The sequence below is a fragment of the Sinocyclocheilus rhinocerous genome, unplaced genomic scaffold (genome assembly GCF_001515625.1).
Source record: "Sinocyclocheilus rhinocerous isolate Xijiao unplaced genomic scaffold, SAMN03320098_v1.1 scaffold1350, whole genome shotgun sequence".
NCBI lineage: Eukaryota > Metazoa > Chordata > Actinopteri > Cypriniformes > Cyprinidae > Sinocyclocheilus > Sinocyclocheilus rhinocerous.
The window spans coordinates 565,336-590,762 of NW_015652333.1; the positions used below are offsets into that span (position 1 = coordinate 565,336).

General features: G+C 42.2%; 1 protein-coding gene across 1 annotated transcript in view; it reads right to left on the reverse strand.

Moving 5' to 3' along the window:
• Window positions 1-6: 6 nt before the first annotated feature.
• The window catches only part of LOC107714849 (zinc finger SWIM domain-containing protein 5-like), a 48,319-nt gene continuing 22,898 nt past the window's right edge, over window positions 7-25,427 (reverse strand). The window contains exons 2-14 of the mRNA XM_016520828.1: window positions 12,730-13,086; window positions 11,243-11,391; window positions 10,660-10,810; window positions 9,330-9,506; window positions 9,065-9,241; window positions 8,459-8,605; window positions 8,040-8,177; window positions 6,276-6,533; window positions 5,549-5,684; window positions 4,143-4,300; window positions 3,866-4,029; window positions 3,461-3,542; window positions 7-3,039 (exon numbers count right to left, since the gene is read on the reverse strand). Of these exons, the coding sequence (XP_016376314.1) occupies window positions 2,177-3,039; window positions 3,461-3,542; window positions 3,866-4,029; window positions 4,143-4,300; window positions 5,549-5,684; window positions 6,276-6,533; window positions 8,040-8,177; window positions 8,459-8,605; window positions 9,065-9,241; window positions 9,330-9,506; window positions 10,660-10,810; window positions 11,243-11,391; window positions 12,730-13,086 (2,957 nt within the window). The 3' untranslated portion in view covers window positions 7-2,176. The remainder of the gene's footprint in view (window positions 3,040-3,460; window positions 3,543-3,865; window positions 4,030-4,142; window positions 4,301-5,548; window positions 5,685-6,275; window positions 6,534-8,039; window positions 8,178-8,458; window positions 8,606-9,064; window positions 9,242-9,329; window positions 9,507-10,659; window positions 10,811-11,242; window positions 11,392-12,729; window positions 13,087-25,427) is intronic.

The following is a 25,427-nucleotide window of genomic DNA, read 5'->3' on the forward strand; positions in this document are numbered from 1 at the left end:
TTTTTAATTATTTTTTAATTGAACAGGCAGCACTATTATCATTCTGCAGATGTCTTAATTAAAAAAGAAAAAAAAAAAGTCTAATCTGTGAGCTTTCTCTCAGGTCCGTGAGAGCTACCCGACAGAGCCGGTTGAGGAATAAAGGCTGCATAAACACCTTGTGGTTCGAGTATGCCACAGTTGATGCAACTAGAATGAATTTTGAGGGGAAAAAAAAAAAAGAAAAGACTAACCAAAAGTGGAAACCAGCAAACCATTTAAATGAAAGTGACCAACCTTAACCAACAACATAGAGAAATCTCCTCAAGATTTAGCCATTAATGAAGCATCTATCAAAGTCTCGATTAGGCAATGGTAAGTCGCAACCTCAAAACAGACCTTATTGCCCTCAAAAAGCCCCAATACAAGATAATCACGACCCTAAAGTATGTGGACCGTGTCAAAGCAAAGGAGAATCGAACAGCAGATGTCCTTCTTCCTTGTTCGGGCCAGTCGAAGGTGTAGGTCCGTATTCTCTGTGCTGTACTCCTCTGACATTGGCAACACAATGTCCTGAAACACATGCAGCGCTTTCAGAGAAGACTATAAGGCTTCAAAGTAAAGAGTTGTACGTAGATCAAAGGCAAAGTCCATCCAAACTCGAAGCTCGTGCAGATTACTTTACTTACAAGATACAAACGGTTGAATTTTGGGAGAGCGCCCCCAACCCCCGAGCCAAACAAGGAGAAAAGACGGAGGAAGATCGGGCGTGAAGAGAGCAAATCGTGAAGTGGTTCTGCATAGTCTGTTCATAAACATTTGTCCTCTCCTTTCTTCTTCTTTACATGCTTCCTCTTGCAAAATTGTATTACAAAAAAAATCTAATAAAAGAGGATACAAATAAAACAGCAAATCGGAAATGTACACAGGAGCACCTGAGAAATGTTTCTGAAGTCTTTCCTCTTACGGTCGTCACATTCCCAGCCCGACAAATTCAAGTATCCGAAAAGAAAAACATACAGTTATCATAAATAATTATAACTTTACAATTTTTTGAATTGACACTTTCATATTTACAATATCTTAAATGCTTATGCTACTATTTTTTTTCTTTTCTGTTTTGTTTCTTTAAGTGATTCCCTGAGAACGGAGTTTAGCATCTCTCTTCTTGTTTTCCTTCAGATAGAAGCCGCGGAGTGCATTCTAAGTGTTTGGATCCACTGGGGCACTTGTGGAGGGCGGAGGTCATGGAATGTGGAAGATATTACGATACAGTTTAAAGCCAGCTAATTCCTTGTTCTGCCAATGTAGCTGTTTTTGTCAAATGCATCTATACAATTCACCTAATTTGTACACAGAAAGTAATTGCTGATCCGAATGCGTCGTGTAGGGGATGGAATTTAATGAAGTGCTAGTACATATATATATTATTACTGCTACTCAATCTCACACAAGTCTTTTTGTTTCTGTTTTTGTTTTTCACTGAGAGGTAACAGAGAAACATATATGGCTGATATCGATGGGTAAATATCTCTGTTTTGTTCATATTCAGCAAGACCAGGAAACAGCACGGAAGGATTGAGCACACAGGCCATCGTCTTCCTCGCACTGAAATTTTCGAACAGAGGTTAAGATGAGCCGATAGTAACAAATCCAGGAGAGAGGGGAGGGCTCATGTCTTGTGGCTTGCTTGAGTCGTGGTTAGGACATTCGGCAGAGCATTTGAGGTGATGTGCCCGTCTCACTCTTAAAATCAGGCCTTTTCCAGAGAGAGAGTTAAAGCTGATCCGTAAAATACGATCGAGGACCGTTTTGATTCGAGTGTTCAAAACCAACCAAACGCCTCCCCCACGCTCAAAATTTACCACATAATCATTTGGTGTCTCTTTATGTGCCACTTTTACATTTTTATCACAATATCTTGATCAAACGAAATCAAGAACGAGCCAAAACAAAAACATAAATGGTCATAATTACAGTTGTTGTTCTCCCCTCCACAGGTTCGACCTGGTAGAATAACTTGGTGAACAGGAATTGTTCACAATAAAAAAACAAAACAAGACGAAACAGATCAAAACAAATGAATAAAACTTAAACATTCACCAAAGACGACCAAAAAAAAAAAGGAAGAATAAAATAATGCCTTAAATAAATGAAGAATGAAAGAAGAACAAGTTCCCCTGCAATCAAGCGAGGTTCAACCAAAACGTTCCCGTACCAACATCATGAGTTTCTTCTTGCCCTTATAGATCTGTTTGAGGTTGTCTATAAACTGGGCGAACTGAATGTGGCCATCTTGGGCCAAAAGAAAGGTCTCGCGTGCCTTACTAAGGAACTCGATGAACTCTCCGTAGTGGCGCGGGCTGATGTGCGTGAGGCGGGAGTGGGTGGTGTTGATGTAGGCGCTGATGGTGGCATCCAGTAGCTGTCTCAACGGGGCTTTGTCAGTGCTCATAAGCTTGCCCGAGTTACGTCTGCCAGGGATGCCGGCCAGGCCGGGGGCCGTCATGGTGCAGCGCCGCAAAATGTCCGAGAGCACCGTGGCGCAGTGAACGCTCTTGACCACCAGAGGGATGATGGCGGCCAGCTCGTTCTTGCCCAGCGAGTGGCTGAGAGCACAAGCCCACAGCACATCATTGATGGCCGGATGCGTGTCTTGGTTGTAGGCCAGGTTCAAGTGGGTCATGGCGAGAGACGCCAGTTTGAAAGCTCGAAGGGGGTAGCCGCGGTGCTCCATGTAGCGTGCGATGGTGAAGAGCTGAGAGTAGGTCATGCCCGTGGAGGCGGCGTCGATGACTATCTGGTAAGCGGTCTCGAAGGCGATGTGGTCCTTCTCGCAGAGGGTGAGGGCGGACAGGGCGCAGTTTTGAGGGTCCTTCATAGCGCACTGCAGGGCCAGGGTGCGCGCGCAGCTGGCCAGCTCCTCCCGCTGCGGATAGTCGAGGCTCAGGCGCAGGATGGTGTTGTGGGACATCACTGTGGCTGCCACTATGCTGGTCGCTTCGGTGGGGGTGAAGAGAGTGTACCAGCTCTGCAATATGCTAACCAAAGCTCTCAGACCTGCAATGAGACAAACGAATCAATCAGAACAAGTTTTGCTGTGCTTCTACATGCATTTAGTAACCACATGATAAACTACCCAAGCCATTCAACTTATCTCCAATTTCAGAGAAACAATCGAATATTTGACGGATTAAATACACATTGGGCATTACCTAAGTCTGGTGGAGCATGCGCAGAGGTCGATTGTAGTCTGAATAATGTGCATACATGCTGGACAAAGCTGAGCTACAGTCGCTTTATCTAGATCAGTTAGTTTAAGTTTGACAAAATGGATTTCAGTCAACTGCAGGGTTTACCTGACATTTTAAAAAGACAAAACTATTAAAGTGCATGCCACTGTCTAGAATGAAATGAGTGTTCATTTAAACCTGGTAGGGAAAAAAAAACATTAAAAAAAAAAAAACAGTCTGACACAGACCGACTTCAGTAGCACATGTGACAAGCCAGCGAACCATCTCCCGCCGCCTCCAGTTGAGTGTGGACAGAGTCATCCTCATCACCTGCAGAGAAATGTTATATTGCATTAGACACACAAAAATGCAAAATAGTGTACTGGAACAAATACACATAGCGAGTGAATTTACATGTACACAAAAACACTGGCCATCATATAAAACCAGACAATAGAAGGTTCAAAAGGTTCAAATTGTAATGATATTTCACAATATTACTTGAGTCATTGAATGTCCAATAAAATAAAAATTTAGGGTGACCTTACGTGACCACAACATGCAGAGTTGGTGTAAGATCACGCATGTGAACACACTCATTGATAAATAAAAAAAATAAACCACACACCACATAAAGATCCATTTAGATTTACCTGAAGGCCGAGCTCCAGCGCTACATTGAGCAGTGTGATGTCAGGAGGGTTATCTGCAGGCGTAGCGATCTTAAAGGCATCCTGGGCCAGTTTGAAGATGAGGGAAGAGGAGTGGATGTGCTTCTGAATAGCCTCCAAAACAGTCCGCAATCTCAACATGTCACCTAAGTCACAACACAGATTTCTCTTAGCTAAACACTGGCACAGTACATAAAAGTTTGTTTAAAGGGAACCTCACATGTGACTCGTCGTGAGCTATCAGGTGTGTAGCACTCACCCTTAGCAGCAGTAAGCATGGTGGAGGCCAGTTCACACTGCTGGGACTCCAGGTGGCCCAGTGTGAACCAGCGTGGATATCTGCTGGGCACTATGGAGATGCCATGGTGAGGGTGTCCTATGTCACCTGAGGGAGCCGTGGACTCCAGTACTGGAAGCCTGCAGCGAACATGATTATTCTGGATTAGTCACACAAACAAGACAAATATATATAAGCTTAAATCTTTTTTCATTCATATTCTGTTGCTTCTGTTTTCTACAGCTTTTTACTCAGCTTCCTCAGACATGATTAGCAGAATACTGTGTGCTACTTCCACACACTTACTCTGCTTTCTGCTAGCTGTCTGATGGCATGTGATTAGAAATGCGCTCTGCTACTCCTGCCCGAGTGAACATATTAGACCACACTAGCTCAGACTCACAGAAGCTGCACAGAGGGAGCAGTCCTATTGATTGTGTATTAGTGAGGACTGTGATGAGCTAGACTCGGATAATGATGCCTCAGTGCAGATATACAGTAATAAGGTCCCATGGAGGCTTTATAAGGCTGGAGTCAGTGAGGGTAACACATCACATGGAGATTCAGTGTAATGTGAAAAAATGTGATCAATAACTAATGGTGAAAACAATGCACACATTTTAAATGAACATGAAAAACATGACAAAGAAAAGAATATCCAACACTCTTCTGGAAGTTGCTGCATGATGGTGTGATTTATAAATCCATGTTTTCTTTCCAGTTTTGATGTTCAAAGTAATACTGTTTAGGTCAGTAAGTGTTTTTTTTTTTTTTTTTTAGTTAAGAAATTAACTTTTATTCAGCAAGGGTTCACTAAATTGCTCAAGCCTGATATTTTTCAACAATGATGATAATAATAAGAGCAGCAAATCAGCATTATTATTAGAATGATTTCTGAAGGATCATGTGACACTGAATACTGGAGAAATGGAGTAATTCAGCTTTAACGTCAAAGGAATAAATTACATTTTAAAACATATTAAAATAGAAAAGTTTAACTATATTTTTGATCAAACAAATACAGCCTTGGTGAGCATAAGATACTTTAAAATCATATAATTACAAAGCGTTACAAAGCACCCATCCATTTTTTAAAAGGAAAAAAATGATAAACTACAGAATTTATTTAGGTCACAGCCAGAAATTACATTTGTTACTTGCTAGTAAGTAGCAGGTGTTTTATGGGAAGGGACATTCTCATCCTAAAGAGCATTTGATTGGACATCAGTACAGTGCAGGATGAGTCAACATTAGTTTTGGTTTTCCTACATACGAAACATTATGAAAAATGTGCTAAAAGTGAGTTTTGTAAACATTTAGGATTTTAGCATATATAGACCTCAAAGCTAATACACATGGACTTTGGATGGAGAGAAAGAGAGCCTCACCTCATTGCACGAAGGCCCAGTTTGTACGCCAGGTCTGTGTCGTGTGGCAGGAGAGCGGTGAAGAGGTACTTGGCAAATGTGTGCATGGGAACACTCTCTCTGTGGATGACCTCCCCAAGACCACTGAAGGGACCACCTGGACATACGGAGAGAGACAGAGAAGAGCACATCAGAACTGAGCTGTCCATCATATCAGATTGCAGGGTTGAGTCAGGCTTGATGGACAGGAGGCTGGTGAGTCAGTGAGGGCACACACAGCAAGTGAGAGAGAGAAATCTGAGTGGAGCGTATCGCTAGGGCGGCTGGGGAGGACGATGAGAAGGCAAACAGGCGGCAAGGCCTCATGGGCTTTGACAGAGTCTGTCCTCCCTAGTAGCAGCGCAGATGTCTGCTCTAAGGTTACACCGCGTGTCAGTGGGAGGCTCAGATGCAGGGTAGCCTGTTTTGGGGAAGGGAGTTGGGGACACTGCAGAGGCCAGGCTGCAGATCTTTTTACAGGCATAGCACTCCCTCTCTCACACACACAAATATATATCCAGGCTAGAGATCGGGAGGAGGAAAAGATAAAAGTAGACAGAGATCCACAAGGGGGAAAAAGGTTGTGGGAAAAGCAAGAGAACAGTAAGGAGAGGAAACAGCTCCACACAGGGAGGATAGTGCCTATGGGGTGATGACAAGAGCAAAAGGTTAAAAAGAAGACGTGAAATTGAGAACAAAGAGTTTGTACCTTCTAAAAGTAGGATGGCTTGTTTGCGGAGTGTTTGCACTAATATGTCATCCAGCTCCATCTCTTGCAGCTTGGCCACAATTTGCTCCTCGTTCCGGCACACCTTGTCCTGTGCATACAGGCCCTCGGGCATTAGTCGCTGCTGCCCCATACCCATCAGCGCCACCTCTAGTGCCAGTGCCAGGTACGACTCTCCTCCATCTGGACATCCCCACACTGGTACATGCTGGTACACTGGAGGCTTGGGCTCACCGGAATCTATTAGGACACAAAGTGGTGTTTGTCAATGTCTATTTACAGCTTGTTGCAAATTTTATTTATTTTTTTAAGAAAAAGCAATAAAGAAATTTTAGCAAATCCAAAAATGCAATGCTAAAAATAAGGCAAGCAAGTCATTTATTCCTGAGATGGCAAAGCTGAATTTTCAGTTTTCAGTGTCACATGATTCTTCAGAAATCATTCTAATATGCTGATTTTGTGGTCAAGTAACATTTCTTATCAGCGATGAAAAATGAGCTGCTTAATATTTTTGATACTTTTTTTAAGGATTCTTTCATGAATAGTGGGTTCAAAAGAACATTATTTATTTCAAAGTTTGGTTACAATTTAAAAATCTTTGCTGTTACATTTTTTAAGCAATTTAATGCATCCTTGCTGAATAAAAGTAATTCTTTCAAAAAAACAAAAAACAAAAAAAATCTCTTACTGACCCCAAACGTAGGTATAACATTTAAAAACACCACAGGCACCAAGTTATTTTTTATCAATGTCTAAGGATATCTGCATGAAAACTGAGGAAAAACACCATCCGTTTAGTAAGAATTTAGACCCTCATCACCAGCTCACTTAAATCCCCCTGGCAAATTTATCCTGTTGGCCAATCCTGTTTGTACAGTGGGCAACAGACAGGGATCAATGGGTTCACCCCCATCTTGCTACACTGGAAAACAACATCTCTACTGGTATCTCACAATCATCATAAAAAACCCACACAAAACAATTTAACCAAGTTATGCTCTTCTATCCAGTGATTTGGTTTACAGTAAACCACCTAAGAAGTAAAGCAGAGGGGTTAGAGAGAGCACTGTTTTGGCTTTCCACACTGCTGCTCCCGCCGCTACAGCTGCTGTTGCTGGTTCTGCCAAGCTAAGATCCTGACCTTCGGACATTCTGATTGGATAAAACCAAGAGTCCGCCCCCATCCCAGCACATGCCAGATGTTTCCAACTGTGCAACAGAGTCAAACAAAGAGCTATGCTCTCTAGCACACATACAAACATACAGTGTAATGCACAACAGGCGCACACACAACCCAACACGACCGCTACAGCGCCGTGGCCAAAAGGGGAGCGCTACGACGGGACAAACGCACAGATATGCACAAACTCTTCCAAGTCACAGTACCATTTGCCAGTATTATTCAGGCACACAATGCCTCTCTGTGGGTTCCTCACTACAGGAATACAATGGCCGACACTTTCCACTGGCCTGAGCTGGGAGGGATGTATGGAATGCAAATGCTGATTGATTTTATACGTTTTATACCACTGAGTGGGCAGAATGACCTTTCTGATACAATAGCACCCCTTTACACTGCTCAGAAAAGGAGGGCAATTGTAAAGAGCGAGGAGATGGGGCTCCAGCAGACTGAATGAAGCTCTCAAAGACACAGGCCAGTTGCTGAGCGAGGAACCAAATAATGCTCAAGGCGTCTCGGAGAGTCGTAAAAGGACAGAAGCCCAATGACAGCCTATAATAGTGTACCTCCGGTATCCATGGTATTGTCATCCTCCACTCGACACGTCTCCGTGAGAGTGGCGAAAAGGCAGCCAATGGGGTTGAGGGGGTGGCCCACCCAGCCCTCCAGATTGGTGGTGTTGGTCATTCCCCTCTGCAGCAGTTCTGAGGACAGAACAGAAGATGTTTACTTGTATTAGGAACATATGAATCAACATGTCAATACTTAAATTACTATGTTTACAATACATAAAATTACAATACATAAAATTTCTCTGAGAAAAATTAAAAGTCCTGCAATTTTCTTTTAATGTCTACATATATACGTTGAAATGGTCACTCTCGGAAAGTTTTAGCTTCTGATTAACAACAATAAATTCATGTGTACAGTCATGAGCACTTGGAGTAAGGCCGTATGTTATGCAAAGCAGATCAATGTGTTTTACCTTTCTTCTGATGCTTGTATATGTCTAATTGCCGTTGCTGTTGGAGCCGGAGGGTGTTGATTATGGCAACAGCCAGTCGCAAGGCTTCTCTGGGGTAACCATGGGAACGCAGCGCATCCACCCTGGCGCATGCTGTAGGCACGTGATCTGGAACAAGTCACATGACTATAAATAAGGTGGGACTCCTTTCAGATGGGACGGTTTCAATTTCAGACAAAATTGTAATGGAAGCTGCAGGATCATGCAGAAGTGAAATCAGACAGATTACGTCACACAGCAAGAAGGGTCTCACTGAGAGCGACAAATTCCTCTCAGACTTAAGGTTCTTTAACACCAAGAACAAAGATTGTTCTTCAGCTGAAAAAGTGATTGCAATGATATCGTATCTCTGTATCATTATTGTTATAGCTGTGGTGTGGGCTTCCCTATTCTCATAGAATTAGAGTGATTATTAAAACTTTATAGTGGTGTGAACGTGCCTTCTTATTGTTCAAGAGTATGATGTAGGAAAAACTCTGTAGAGATTTCCGTATTGACTGGCTGCTCTGAACAGAATCAACTTGGAAAAACAGCTTGAAATGGCTGAGAAGTATATAAAATACGCACCCAGCCACAGTGGCAGGCCCTGGGGGTTGAAGAGCAGGCTCTCTCCCTCTCTCTGGTAAGCCGGGGACATGTAGAAGTCACTACTGATGATTCTCTGCAAGTGACTATCCTGCCAATGCAGGTCACAGGCCTCCATTGCTCTCGTGAACACCGTTCTTCTAGGCCGGGCCAGTGAGTCTACGCAGAGTAAAGCATAGTTATATAAGCAACAGACATAGGGATAAGTGGATAATCTCAGGTTTAGATCAAATGAACGGAGGCTTACCCTGAGCCAGGTTGCTCTGTGGCAGAGCGTTGGTGATGTTGGGCAGCTCGCTGCCGTAATTGCCGTCCTCTAGAGGGCAGATGTCCATGTCTCCCCATTTCTTCAGCTGTCTCAGCCAGCCGCTCTTCTCTTCACTTTTACAGTGCGGGTTCAGCACGATACACACCCACAACGCACCTGCAAACCCACAGTGCATAGACGTCTTTATAACTGAAGTGTGGCTTATAAATGAGCGAGAGAGAAACTAAAAAGGTAAAATGAGCATAAAAGGGAAAAGAAAGGAGATATTGAATCTTAGGATGCCACTTTTCCCATTTTTAAACACTTTTAACTGGTTTAGTCTTGAACGCAGCTTTTGATTTGTTCCGAAATGTGAAGTGGAAAATCAGCGCATTTAATAGATCCGGCTCTAGCACATCAATGTCAAACACTGGCACTGGGGAGCATATGAAATTTGACAGGTGTAAGGTTGTCTGGTGGGCTCGTGTAACTGGCGATGCCTTTTTGTATCTAGGTAACAGATGGCTGGCCTGCGTCTTTTTCCATTGCTGTCATGTACATGCAGCCCTGATTGGCCAAATTGCTGAGCTTCGGCCGATCAGCAAAGCTGTCAACTAAAACACTGAACTGTCTTGCACATTTATTAGACGCTCCGGTCACAGTGATGCGCCTGCTCTTGCAAAATCAGAATGCGTGGTCAACCCGACAGGTGCGCCTTGTTTACAGCTACAACCGTTTCGAAGGAAGAGGAAGCCAGAGACGCAGCTCTCAAATGAGCCTCTTCAGGATGTGCTCTCATCAACCTCTTTAAATGGCCCGATCAATATGAGGCAGCTTTAAAGCTCATTGATCCTGGCCCTTTCATGCCATCCCGATAGTGGCGGCCGGCCGGTCCTCTGCATGTGCCGCAGACTAAGTCAGTCGTGCTCTGATCCACTTGCCCTGACTGAACTGCTGCAGGTCAGACGGTGCACATACACGAATGTGCTCAAGGCTAAGGATATTGAACCAAGGAGCAGAAGAGTAAGTACTAATGATTAAGGTTCAATTCTGTAGAAGTACAGAAGAGAGATGAGGATGTATGTCAGTGTTCAAATATGAAATTGGGCTAATTGTTCTATGCTGCTCAAAATGTGATTTGGCCTAGTAGGACACGTTCCTGGATCAACATGTGTTGTTGATAAAGGAACCACATCCTATTAAACAGCCATAGGCCAAACCTTCTAACTAACCCCTAAAATCTCTGATTGGTTGATAAGAATGATGTTCCAGGACAAACGAGGATGATGACTGAAAAACGTGCCCTACAGGTTGAGAAGAAAAAACTCACCCAGCTCATCCCAGAGTTGTCGGCATTTGTCGGTCATGCCCGTGCCCTGTTGTCGCCATAGAGATAGGCGCGGGTCAGCCATGAACTGCTCCGTGATGAGCGTGAGCATCCGAGCCCCGTTTGAGTCGCGCATTCTCAGCATTTCCCTCACCTGCACAAAAATCCTGGTTTAACCTCATACATCATGTACAGGACTACCACAAACCTGTATCTAACAAAAATCTGCATCATATTTTGAAGAACAAAGCAAGTAATTAGTATATAAAGCATCTTATACAGTGAAAACAGCACAAGTGTTTTAGCTGAAAGGACGGTGAGATCAGAATGCTTGTGTATGTTTGAGCACTATATTCAGCATCAATGTCAAAGGCTGTAGTGCAGTTCTTCAAATCTTCAGATGGCAGACATGTAAAGCAATGAACTGCGCTGGCTACTGAAAATAAGAGGCAGCTTGACATTTAATTAAAATACAGGTTTAAATGGGCCTCCTAGGATTTCATGGGCCCATAATTCACCATAATAGCACATTTTGCACTGAGCATTTCACACACACACTCACACACACAAAGCGAGAGCATCTCACCTTGGCAAACATGGAGTTGAGCTGCTTGCCTGAGCCATAGTATCCTCCCTGAGAGAGGAACTGCTTGACCTGTTCCCTCACTTGCTCCTCATCCAGGTGCCAGCAGTTCTCATCATCAATACTGGCCCCTGCTGTGGGATCCGGGGCCCCTGGGAGAGAAATACACCCGGTTAACTTTGGATGCTTTCAGCAATAACATGTATCATTTGTTGGTAAAAAATTTTTTTTAAATTCAACAATAGACAGAAAAATCTGCTTGTACACATTAACACCTTGAAAACAGCATTTCCTAAGCCTGCTTACTCTATACCACAGCCGAAATAAAAAAAAATCACTTCCTTTTGGCAAAATACCCGTATATTTTTTTTACCATTACAAACCTATAATACCACTGAGGTGAGTCAAATCATAGCTATCAAGGCTCGATTCTTAAAAGATTGCTTCCCATTGCCACTGTGATTTGCAAAAGAAAAAAAGGGAAGACAAGCAAAATGCATTAGAAGCAATCACTTTATCTGAGGAAGGTCTTACTGTATTTCCAATATGTCGATGCACTTTAGGTTTACAACCCCCCATTCCAGAACAAAACACATCAGCACATTCAGCCCTATTGAATTCCACTTAAAGTCACCATGAAGCTGCTTTATATACAGACTGCACAGGGAGTTGATCTGCCTATTGGCCCCCTTTGGGTGCCCCTGTGGGTATTAAACGTATATAAACACTATATATGGAAGCGGAATGGTTGATTCTGCATCGCTTGCATGTTTCCCTGCCCTTGGCATGTGTTATATGATAAGAAGATCCATCCTGAGTTAGAGATTAGCTCTTAAAAGGCTTGGGTGGACTTAGGGGAGCAACAATAACTTCCATACAGTAGATTAACATCAGTGTGACATAAGCATTGGTGTTATATACTATGAGCGTATCTACAATGTACAGGATATCTATGGAGCCAGCTGTGCTGGATGTAAAGTGCTTTGAAATAAGAGCACTTGTTGTAATGCTTTAGATTGCGGTAGACTGTAACCCTGTTCAGTATAATAGTAAATTATTAGTGTACTTAATGGCTTTATAATGGCTGCAATGGGCTAGTGAGGCACAAACTGCTATAAACAGAAGGTGCTGTGTGTCTTTGTATAAGCAGGACGTAGGTGTCCTTTTGCACTTTTGAACCAACATCTTGGCAGGTTAACACATTCTGCACATTCCGGATTCAAAGTGTAGTCACTGATTAAACATTGATAAAGGGCTTCTGCCTGACCCCTTCATTCCTATTTAAAACAAGGTCAAAGGGCAAGAGGATGGACTTCCTGGTTTTGGAGGCTCCTTGGATAAACGATCAGGAAGAGGTGGAATTTATTTTTGCACAATGTGTTGAATAAAGCTTTCAAAGGGGTGTAAACTTGCTTTTTTCTAAACTCTATGGAACATTTGACTGTTGAAAAGGCATTTTGGTAATGTGACTCTTCATTTACGCTGCTCACCATGTACTTGGTTGATCTCAGAGTTGGAGGACAGGATTTCATCTGCCAGTTTTTGGGCGGTGGGCAGCACTTCTGTGTGGTGGGCTGTGATAAGGTACTGCACCAGCTTTTGCAGCTGGTCTCTGTTCATCTGGAAGAGTGTCTCTGAGATGGGCAGCCGCAGTTTGACTTGCTCGGGTTTGCGGATGCGGTATAAGGACAGCGCCACCACGTGTGCGCAATAGAAGATGTCTCGGTTGCCACAGCCGCATGTTACTGACGTGATCTTACAGCGGTCGAAGCTGATGGCTACCTTATGCGTCGTTTCTGGCTCGGATTGCGTTGCCGGCTCTGTGACTGTGCCACTGAGGTGAAAACCTGCACAGGAAGAGGCAGAGAGAAAAAGTTTAAGTTAACAATGACATTTGATGTAATTTGAGCAGCAATGATTATATGTCTTTCATTGGTCGTAAACAATTCTCATTCTCAACTGCGTGAACGTAAATGGATCAAGATTGGTTACCAGGAATGGCTAAAGGCAAATTAGGCTGCTACCAAATCCACATCTGAATGTTTGATTGTACAAGAGACTAGTTTGGTAGCTAGTGGTTACCAAACCACAAGATATGTGAGATGCTATCCAATTGCTGAGTGCTATCTCCAAATCCTAGTAGATCATGCTACAGTAGTGCCCTATAGGAAATTGGCTGTGAAAGGCCCTTAAAATGTCATTTAAAAAATCCATCACTTTACTCAAAATCCCCAAACTATCTGAAGATACTGGTCTAAAGCCTTTTTTGGAGACATTAGATGATTAAAATTAAAGGGGTCATATGATGCGATTTCAATTTTTCCTTTCTCTTTGGAGTGTTACAAGCTCTTGGTGCATAAAGAAGATCTGTAAAGTTGCAAAAAGACTAAAGTCTCAAATCCAAAGAGATATTCTAATGCAATGCGTAAAAAGACAGTAAAAATCATTATAATCCGTAATTATGTCCCCACTGGATGCAACAAATGCCTCGTTTATAATGGGTTTTAATGTTTTTGTCTAGTCGCTCTGGCTGGGACAAGGAATCACAATATGGTAAGGGGCGTAACATTTCCCTCACATTTCCATCACACGCTTGAAGTATTTGGCCAATCACAACGCACTGGATAGCTGGCCAATCAGAGCACATCTCGCTTTTCAGACTGATGAGCTTTGTAAAAATCGACGCGTTTCAGAAAGGTGGGGCATAGAGGAGAAACAATAATGTACAGTATGTGGAAAATAATGTGTTTTTTGAACCTTAAACCGCATAAACACATTTCATTACACCAAATACACAAAATAATGTTCTTTTTAGCAACATCATATGACCCCTTTAATATCAAACATGAAAAGATGTTGCTTTGGTTCCAGTTTCTGCAACATCCTAGAGAACCAAAGAACCAAAAGCATGAAGGAAGAAAGACTGTACGCATGTCTCTGTGGCCAATAGGAGGGCTCATTCTTCACTTTGACTCTTAAATTATTAATGATGGAAGCCAAAGGAAGGGGGTTGGGGGACTAGAATTACTGTATCATTCTAAACCATTGCAATAGAGCTGTTCATCACAATGCACAGGAAACTACATGGGCTCAGAGATCATTTGAATCTCAAATCACTATATAAGCTTACAAGTAACAGAATCAGGATCCCATATATCCTTGCAGAGTCAACAGCTGAAATGATTCAAGGAACAGGCTGTCGACAGGAACAGGCAGGGCAAGTCTCATTCGTTACCACACCATATGCCCAGTAATGTGTCCAGCTGACAAATAAAGCCTCCGTGACCAGAACAAACCACACCAGAGCTAGGTGTCTTTACATGCGCCCACATATATACACACATGTGCAGGGAATCAGACAACCGCACACATCACAATTAATTCTAGGGTTCGGCTGGTGCGACAGGGGTGCCTAATAAGCATGAGCAAAGCCGGCTGTTCCCTTGCCAAATCCCACAAAAGGCTTTTCCAGACGAGTTCTTCTGAGAAGTCGGCCCCCTCCTCAGCCCCGAGATTTTGGAGAAAAGAAATCCGACGTCCAATTTACTGCCAAACCCTTTCAGGCACAGCCAACACAACAGAGCCATCTGATTAAGGGGAGTTTATGGTGATGTCTGTTTTCATTTTGATAAAAGACAGAAAAGGAGAGGGAGTGCCCCTATGTGTTGCAAATTACTTTTGGCACAATGCGGAGTTCAAAGTGAATTTGGTTAGAGAGACAAATGTCCACAGGATGTGTATAAGAAGGAAGTGCATTTATAAGGTTAATTTTTCTTTTAAGGACTACAGCAAGAATGATCAAACTGTGCGTTTTCACTGTGCCACAACTGATGGTGTCGCAACTTAACGGAGCTGGCACAGCTCTGAGGCATTGACTGCGAATGTGCTATAAGGCTGATCCTGTTTGCAAAACATGATGTATGGAAGGGTTTTATGAAAACATGTGTCAAGCCCAATACATGTTTGCAAGGCAAACAACGGCTCATCCTGCCTACCACAACGTATGCAAAGACTGAATTGTTTTACATTTCAAAAATGCCCCAGATAATGAGGGTGCCTTCATGTGAAACTTTGCATTATCAGATCATGCGTTATCTCAGACTGCAAAAACTACAACTGAGACTAAACAGGCCTGAATTTGAACTGGCTATCACCATCAGTTTTGCTTGATCTTTCAAACCGCCGAGTCGCATTAGTCACATGAAGGACACATCCCACCCAGTATCAAATGGAGCCGAGCGAGCCTCCCTACAATGATAATGTTTAACGGTAATGGTGGCTGAAATAAGTACATTTCCCAGCTGCTTTTAAGAGGAGTCATTCTGCTGTTCTGCACTGTCCAAGTCCACTCCTCCTATGTGTCAACCCTTATTAGATACAGAATCTGCTTTTTCAGAGGGATGACTTGGGGCTTTTATGTTCATAATAAAGAGTAAGAGAGAATAAGTGTTGAAGTGCAAATCAAATGTTTTCCACAATCCAAAACATTTTGGGATTCCCTCCTTTTACATCACATCAATTAGTAATAAAAAAAAGCAATTTTATATCAATATACTGTATATATAATTATATATAGTAATATAAAAAATTTTTGCTAGGGTATTACTGGTCCAAGTAAAAAAAAAAAAAAAAAAATAGATATCATTCATGTCCACAGTACAAATAATTACACTTTATACTGAAATGTAATGCTGACGTTTAGGGGTTTGTTTAAATATTGTAATAGTACCAATAATAATAATAACAACACCAATAGCCCTAGTAAGCACAGCGATTACAAAATATGCTGATCAGTGATGGTGGATTTCTGTGCGACGTGTATTAGGATTGGTCATGACGGGCATCTATGACGTGATCCGTCGGTGGGGTTATGAAAGAGCAGATGAGCCCATAGGCTCATGTGACAGGGGTTGCATTGGAGAGAGCATGCATCTGCTACTGATGGACATGAAGAGCCCTCCTTGTCTTTTTATTCTCTCTCTCATATCGCTTTCCACCAGGCCTTTTGTTGCTCAGATGCAGCACTGAATGCTGCTCCACCATCCTTCTCCACAACTGCTTTTTTCAGGCTAACCTCCATCATGGTGTGAGCATAGATCAGACCCTCCCCCCACCTTTAGAGGCTTTTCGATCATTTTCTCCCTGGGTTAGAGAAAGGGGGACGGATAGAGAGAGAGAAAACTGTGCTGGGAAACGGAATGAGGATGGATGTCATAAGTAGATGGAGTGCTGTTGTCAGTCAAAATGAGCCATGCAACGTCATCTAGAAGAAATAATGAAACTGCTGTAGTTAATATCAGTCATTCTGACCACACAAAGAAACTCTCGAGCGTGTCTGTTGTGTCCGCACCAGGCACAACACATGATTTCGTCATTTTTCAGAGGCCTGCTAAACTGTACACAAGTGTTAAGGTCCGTTCACACCAAGAACACTAACTATAACAATAATAACTATATTTGTGTCCATACCAATGCACAGTAACAATCTGTTTATTATAAGTGTGTGCTGCAGTTATGTCGTCTGTTGCTTTAAATGCTCTAGATCTTTAATGCCAGGTGGATTCTGCTTGGCTGTCAACATTCCTCTGTGATGTTATTGTTATAGTTATGGTGTGGATTTTATTATTCTTATAGAATTGAAACAGTAATAATTATTTAATTATTACGTTATTAAGAATTAAGAGTTTTTTTTATGCCATATCACCACCAAAGTTTATTTTAAACAGCAATAAAAGAATAGCATTAAAATAGAACAATGACAAACAATAGCCAAACTCTTAGTAATGTCAACTTTAAAATGGCAGCAAAGGAAACTAGGTGAGTGACAAAGTAGAAGAAACTAGAACATCAAACCAAACTCCAACTGCAGAAAAAGTGCTAAAAACAGATGTGCATCCATTCCTCATGCATGAGACACAAACAAAAACCTTCAAAAGTAACTTCAAATGGATGTTCTTACACATTTAGACAATCAAACAGAGTTTGGGTGAAGTACACGAGTACCACATCTCTGGAGAAGGATTGTGGGCTTCAGTGTCACCGTCCATATGACAGGAGACGGTTTTCTTTTAGGAAACTACCCCTCTTGGGCCGACTCTAATCATGGCGCCAAGCTTCGTAGCATCATCACAACACAACAGGGTCAGCCGGCCACGTTACGATTCTCTGTTTATGTGTAACAGTCATAATTAATCCGCTGGCAATGCCCGCTAATGCACGCTCATCCAACCTGAGCGTTCGGAGTCATTTTAGCCACTGAGCTCCAATGGCCATCTGTTGGGGAGGGAGGCGTATAGGGGGAGCTCACACCGCTGCGATGGCCACTGATCAGGGAACAGGAGAGGAGTACTCCTTTTTCATTCATTTACTTATAGCCTCACTCTATCCACGCCATCTGCCACCCCTAGGACACGCCCACTCGAGAGCCTTTTGGCCAATCACGGCAGAGTCCCCACACACTCTTAAACCATTAACCTCTAATCAGCCGTGGAGGCCAAACGGGGTCCTGTACGGCAGGCACTGAGCCAACGCTGCATGCACTAGAGCCTCCCCCCCTGCCGCCCTCTCCATCTTCCATCTGTCCCAGCAGCAATATGGTTAACATCGCATCAGCATCCTAGTTCCCCCACCCATATATCTCCACACAACAGACATGCATATGCACAGGCACACACATTCAGAGCATGCACAGGGGTTTCTATTTGCCCTGATAAAGGCTTGATTGATTCATTTGTGATGTCCCTCAAACAGCAGGCCAGGCCAGGCCAGGCCAGGCCAGGCCCCCCCCCAGAGTCATTTGTCACGATCACACAAAATTGATTTCTGATCCACCGAATTGTGAACCTCGAGAAAGAGGTGCGTGGGGCTCAATCAGCGTCCCTTTCAGCGGGCTAACACCGAGCAGCAGGTCTGACGTCCATGGAAATAGCAGATAAGACCCGGAGAGGAGAATGTGATCTCCATTAGCATTGTAAGTGAATTGAAGGGGGGAAATTAAAGCTAGGCTAATCATACAGCACCGGGTAGTTAAAAAACCAACAATTTAGCATCTGATGCAAACTAGCCCCGGCTGAAGAGCCTTTATTCTCGGATAATTCACCCGGCGAAGGCTGAAAACAAGCTGGAGAGGCGGATGAATTTGAAGGCGAACGGGGCAAAAAGGAGGAGATGAATTGCACTTTTGGACAGGCCGTAAGCGCAACCAGATGTCCTGCTTGAGATAAAAGCAGATGCACTTGAAGTGAAACCGTGCGGTGTGGAAAGAGAGGCGGGGGGTATCCTTTTCTTGTTATTTATGTTCAAGGTTTTATTCTATGGCATCTAAAAAAGCTAGCTGAATATGCGTATCCATTCGCCTGCTCAATAGGGATAGCATGCTTGTTCAAAACAGAGCAACAGAGTGCACAAGATTGTAATTCTTGAGCTGTTCTTGTCTTTGTGCACATGCTATAAAAGAAAGCAAATATGCCTCACAAACACGTAAAGCACAAAAGAATGACGCTCAAAGACAACGTTGCGTTTTCTTTTGCTAGATGGATTGAAAAGATGATCAAACAATGCCTGTCTCTTGCAAAATAAGCCATCTTATTAAACTACAGTCAGTATCAAGCCACATCTAGACACTGTGCATGAATAGAAAGCAGAGTTGTGGTATTGTTTTGTGGGCAGTCTGCATGTATAAGACAATCTGACAGCTAGGAAAGGTCACCGGCCTGCACATTCCCTGATCACTGATGGATTGTTTGTGAACAGCCAACCACCATCAGTCCTTGTGCATCAGCATGTGCCCTCCAAGACTTTCTGCAGCACTTTGGCTTTTTACCATTAATTTCCCTAAATGCAGACTTGGTTCCGTTTAAAATGCGAACATGTACAAACCATCTGCTGGCCTGCAATTGACAAGCAGCAGTCTGCAGGACACAATGGCTCTTCTGAGCTCTGCTCATACTAGAAGCATAGCCTGCACTGATAGAGAATGCTTTAAGAAGCTTATATTTCATGACTCATCCATTCAAAACCAAAAACAAACCAAAAAAAAAATCCCCAATCAATACTTGAAAAGGAAAGAAAACCGATTGACTGAGGAAACGGCTTTGCACGTAACTCGTGCAGGCCTCACAGCGTCAAGACTCTTTTCTGCTCTCCCAAGGCATTCCATCTTAAACCGTTTCCTTCGAGGAGGTATGACTTCAGTTTGCCCTGCAGCTGTAAAACCAGTATCATAAAAGATGGAAAAAAAAACTTATTTTGCGTTTTCATCTACAAGGTAAGAAAATGTCAATATGTACTCTGGGCTTGTCCCAGCAGCAATACCTCACCTGCATTTCCATCCTCTCCTGCTGCCTTCTAAACTAAACTATTCTTCCTTCGCTCCCCCCCTCTCTCATATAAAGCAGGGATGCACTGATATTTCAGTAACTGAAAAAAAATTTGACCAAAACGTGTAACATCTAGTAACAGAACAAAAAAAAAAAATTACAAAACCATTTCATATTTGTGTTTCCTAGTTGTGCAAGTCCCTAAACACTGAAGCGATCACTCTCTTGGTTTAGCGTATTAATAAAGAAAGTTTTCCCATGTGGGGCCATTTAGTGCAACATCTCATCTAATACATGAGAAGATTGTCTCTCATTTGAAAAGACAGAAAAACCGTTAATAAACAACCTGCCAACTTACATGAAAAAAATTACATATTCTCAACAAGATTTATAGGCTAATGCTTTCACTAGTCAAATCTCATTTGTTACAATTTGAGTAAAAAAAAAAAATTATGTTGTTTTTTTTTTAAATGTTGGAGTGTAGATGCTATTTGAAAGGCTGCCAAACACCAACAGCATTTAACCAACCAAAGATTACAGTTAAAGTTAGAGTTAGAGTATAATTAGCATTTAAGGCTAGGCCAGTCACGATAACAACTTTTTGTTGTGCGATATATTGCCCCAGAAATAATTGCGATAAGCGATATTATTGTCATTTTAAAGACCATTTTATGCCACTGAATATATAATCATAATATAACAGCATAATAATGCAAGAAGGCCTACACACTTCTAAATGACAACAAACATTTAATTTTTAAGAATATTTAGATCATGGAAATTAAGTATCAAAATATTAGATACCTGAAAAAATAGTAAATAAACATTTTCTAACTAAACGTGCAAAGTAACAAGTAGAAGAGCTGCATGCACTAGAGCCTCCCCCCCTGCCGCCCTCTCCATCTTCCATCTGTCCCAGCAGCAATATGGTTAACATCGCATCAGCATCCTAGTTCCCCCACCCATATATCTCCACACAACAGACATGCATATGCACAGGCACACACATTCAGAGCATGCACAGGGGTTTCTATTTGCCCTGATAAAGGCTTGATTGATTCATTTGTGATGTCCCTCAAACAGCAGGCCAGGCCAGGCCAGGCCAGGCCAGGCCCCCCCCCAGAGTCATTTGTCACGATCACACAAAATTGATTTCTGATCCACCGAATTGTGAACCTCGAGAAAGAGGTTCGTGGGGCTCAATCAGCGTCCCTTTCAGCGGGCTAGCGCCGAGCAGCAGGTCTGACATCCATGGAAATAGCAGATAAGACCCGGAGAGGAGTATGTGGTCTCCATTAGACCGAGTCGTGTGCATTGTGAGTGAATTGAAGGGGGGGAAATTAAAGCTGGGCTAATCATACAGCGCCGGGTAGTTCAAAACCAACAATTTAGCATCTGATGCAAACTAGGGCCGGCTGAAGAGCCTTTATTCTCGGATAATTCACCCAGCGAAGGCTGAAAACAAGCCGGAGAGGCGGATGAATTTGAAGGCGAATGGGGCGAAAAGGAGGAGATGAATCACACTTTTGGACAGGCCGTAAGCACAACCAGATGTCCTGCTTGAGATAAAAGCAGATGCACTTGAAGTGAAACCGTGCGGTGTGGAAAGAGAGGCGGGGGATATCCTTTCATTGTTATTTATGTTCAAGGTTTTATTCTATGGCATCTAAAAAAGCTAGCTGAATATGCGTATCCATTCGCCTGCTCAATAGGGATAGCATGCTTGTTCAAAACAGAGCAACAGAGTGCACAAGATTGTAATTCTTGAGCTGTTCTTGTCTTTGTGCAGATGCTATAAAAGAAAGCAAATATTCCTTGCAAACACGTGACACAAAAGAGCGACACTCAAACACAACGTTGTGTTTTCTTTTGCTAAATGGATTGAAAAGATGATCAAACAATGCCTGTCTCTTGCAAAATAAGCCATCTTATTAAACTACAGTCAGTATCAAGCCACATCTAGACACTGTGCATGAATAGAAAGCAGAGTTGTGGTATTGTTTTGTGGGCAGTCTGCATGTATAAGACAATCTGACAGCTAGGAAACGTCACCGGCCTGCACATTCCCTAATCACTGATGGATTGTTTGTGAACAGCCAACCACCATCAGCCCTTGTGCATCAGCATGTGCCCTCCAAGACTTTCTGCAGCACTTTGGCTTTTTACCATTAATTTCCCTAAATGCAGACTTGGTTCCGTTTAAAATGCGAACATGTACAAACCATCTGCTGGCCTGCAATTGACAAGCAGCAGTCTGCAGGACACAATGGCTCTTCTGAGCTCTGCTCATACTAGAAGCATAGCCTGCACTGATAGAGAATGCTTTAAGAAGCTTATATTTCATGACTCATCCATTCAAAACCAAAAACAAACCAAAAAAAAAATCCCCAATCAATACTTGAAAAGGAAAGAAAACCGATTGACTGAGGAAACGGCTTTGCACGTAACTCGTGCAGGCCTCACAGCGTCAAGACTCTTTTCTGCTCTCCCAAGGCATTCCATCTTAAACCGTTTCCTTCGAGGAGGTATGACTTCAGTTTGCCCTGCAGCTGTAAAACCAGTATCATAAAAGATGGAAAAAAAAACTTATTTTGCGTTTTCATCTACAAGGTAAGAAAATGTCAATATGTACTCTGGGCTTGTCCCAGCAGCAATACCTCACCTGCATTTCCATCCTCTCCTGCTGCCTTCTAAACTAAACTATTCTTCCTTCGCTCCCCCCCTCTCTCATATAAAGCAGGGATGCACTGATATTTCAGTAACTGAAAAAAAATTTGACCAAAACGTGTAACATCTAGTAACAGAACAAAAAAAAAAAATTACAAAACCATTTCATATTTGTGTTTCCTAGTTGTGCAAGTCCCTAAACACTGAAGCGATCACTCTCTTGGTTTAGCGTATTAATAAAGAAAGTTTTCCCATGTGGGGCCATTTAGTGCAACATCTCATCTAATACATGAGAAGATTGTCTCTCATTTGAAAAGACAGAAAAACCGTTAATAAACAACCTGCCAACTTACATGAAAAAAATTACATATTCTCAACAAGATTTATAGGCTAATGCTTTCACTAGTCAAATCTCATTTGTTACAATTTGAGTAAAAAAAAAAAATTATGTTGTTTTTTTTTTAAATGTTGGAGTGTAGATGCTATTTGAAAGGCTGCCAAACACCAACAGCATTTAACCAACCAAAGATTACAGTTAAAGTTAGAGTTAGAGTATAATTAGCATTTAAGGCTAGGCCAGTCACGATAACAACTTTTTGTTGTGCGATATATTGCCCCAGAAATAATTGCGATAAGCGATATTATTGTCATTTTAAAGACCATTTTATGCCACTGAATATATAATCATAATATAACAGCATAATAATGCAAGAAGGCCTACACACTTCTAAATGACAACAAACATTTAATTTTTAAGAATATTTAAAGTGTGCACACTATTGCTGAAAAACACAATCCCTACTTATATCAGTCAGATGTCCGTATGCACAAAGGCACAGATCCCTAAACAAGACCATATCTGCAGATGAAACTTTTTTTGTAGAAGCAATTATTTTTTATTTGAACTAGCACCTCATGACTACACCATGTTATGTACGAGAATTTATTTAAGGCTTCAGTTTTCTGCCACAATTTTTGGTTTCAGCCAAGAATTTTCATTTCAATGTACTGCTATTAAAGAGGCCTTAACTGTGCTGAGAAAACTAAACTATTATACCTTTTGAGTGTTCCATTAAATAGCACTAAAACACCACATCCAATCAGCCTCTCCTTTCAAATTCCTGCAGAAAATGCTCAACAAACCAAGCAAAGCATATGGACATGGACAAAAAACAAGGGAGGGGAAATGCAAACACAAAGGAATCATTCCCAACGAGCCCTTCCAGCTTAGCTGTGTTGCATGCATTGCGGTGATGAGACCCTGAAGGTGTGCACAGCTAAGGAATCAGCTGAGGCAGCAATGGCAGCATCTCTAATTACAAACGCTCCTCCTCCAACTATCCCCCCACCTCCTTCTTAAATTCCCCATTGTCTGCAGCCTCCCTCCCTCAGTCTCTCTCAGGAGTGCCTTTTGAGCTGGCATGCACCCGTTAGCCCTGTGCTGTGTTCCCCTCAGCACTCTTAATCTGGCCCTGACCTGCTTTATTCCTCTTGCACCGGCTGCCCACTGGGCCTCCGATTCACAGGCCCCCTTTGTTGTCAACGGGTCTGTCTAGGCCTCAGGCTGGGGCCTGGCCTGCCATTGTTGCCCACAAAGAGCCAGCAGCGGTTAGCAGACGTCAGCTTGGAAGCAGAGTCCTGTGCGACCACCGCTGCTGGGAGATCGGTGGCCCAGACTGAGAGGAGAGGAGGAGGACAGGAACGGACAGATAAGAGATAGAGGAATGAAGAGTGCGGACATTGCTGCCAGCACAAACTCTAGCACCCAAGAGGCCTGGAGTGCAATGGTGTTCTCTCAAAGCGAGACAATGTCCTATTGTAAGTGCAGAATGGTTGCCCCTGGTGCATTGTGATGATAGTTTTTCCAGTTTGGGGACAAATGACCAACATTAGGCAAAAAGCTAGAATGAAACATTTCAGATGAGACATTTTGTGCACTAAAAAATACCACATAAATCATTTTAAGTAATTGAATAATACTACTAAAATACAAATATTATTAGATTCTTCACATTCTTAAATTTAATGAAGCCAGTTGAGCAAGACAGAGCTGCTATAGCCTATCAAGTTCAATAGTGACTGAATAAAATCACATTAAACTGTAGGGCTGGGTATCGATTCAGATGTCCCGATTCAATTCGGTTTCGATTCGCAAGCTCTCGATTCGATTCGATTCTCGATTTTTTGATTACATTCAGTGAATATAGTTTTAATACAAATGCTATTGATATTTCTAAAACATTAACAGTAAACATCAGTTTACAAATGGTGAATTAGTAAAAAGAAATTAAGAACCACATGCCTGTATTTTAAACCTATACTAAGATCAATTTGCGGCTTTTGAGAATCGATATCAAATCGATGTCATTTAAAAAAACGATTAATCGAAAAATCTATTTTTTTTGCCCAGCCCTATTAAACTGATTGTTTAGTTCAGGTGTGCAATTATACTGACTAGGCATGAGCCGGTATGAGATTTTGACGGTATGATAACCTTAAAGGCAGAGTAAGTGATTTCTGGTAGCCAATGTTGATATTTGAAATCACCAAAACAAACACGCCCCTACCCCAAACACACACACGTGACTGACCGCTCGCTCGCACCAACAGGAGGGTGAGGGGGCGTGTTACTCTCTACACTGCACTCAACCCGAGGGATTCCTACACTTTCAGTCTTTGAGGAGACATGGTAAAACAGCGCATACCGCAGGAACGGTGTAACGGAAAATATTAGCGGTTTTGAAACCGTGACATTTTCAAACCGGTAATCGGCCCATGCCTAATACTGACACATTAAAACAAAAACACTGAGCAAGGGAGGGACTGCTGTCACGATAACAACTTTTTGTTGTGCGATATATTGCCCCAGAAATTATTGTCATTTTAAGACCATTTTATGCCATTGAACATATAATCATAATATAACAGCATAATAATGCAAGAAGGCCTACACACTTTCAAATGACAACAAACTTTTAATTCTTAAGAATATTTAGATCGTGGAAATTAAGTCAAAATATTAGATACCTTAAACTTGAATAAATAGTAAATAAACATTTTCTAACAAAAAGTACAAAGAAACAAGTAGAAAAAAATTAAAATTCACAAATAACTTGAATGGAGGTTTTTACATCTACAGATTTTTCCCTGACCTTCTTTTCTCTGTAAATTAAGGGTGCACACTATTGCTGAAAAACACAATC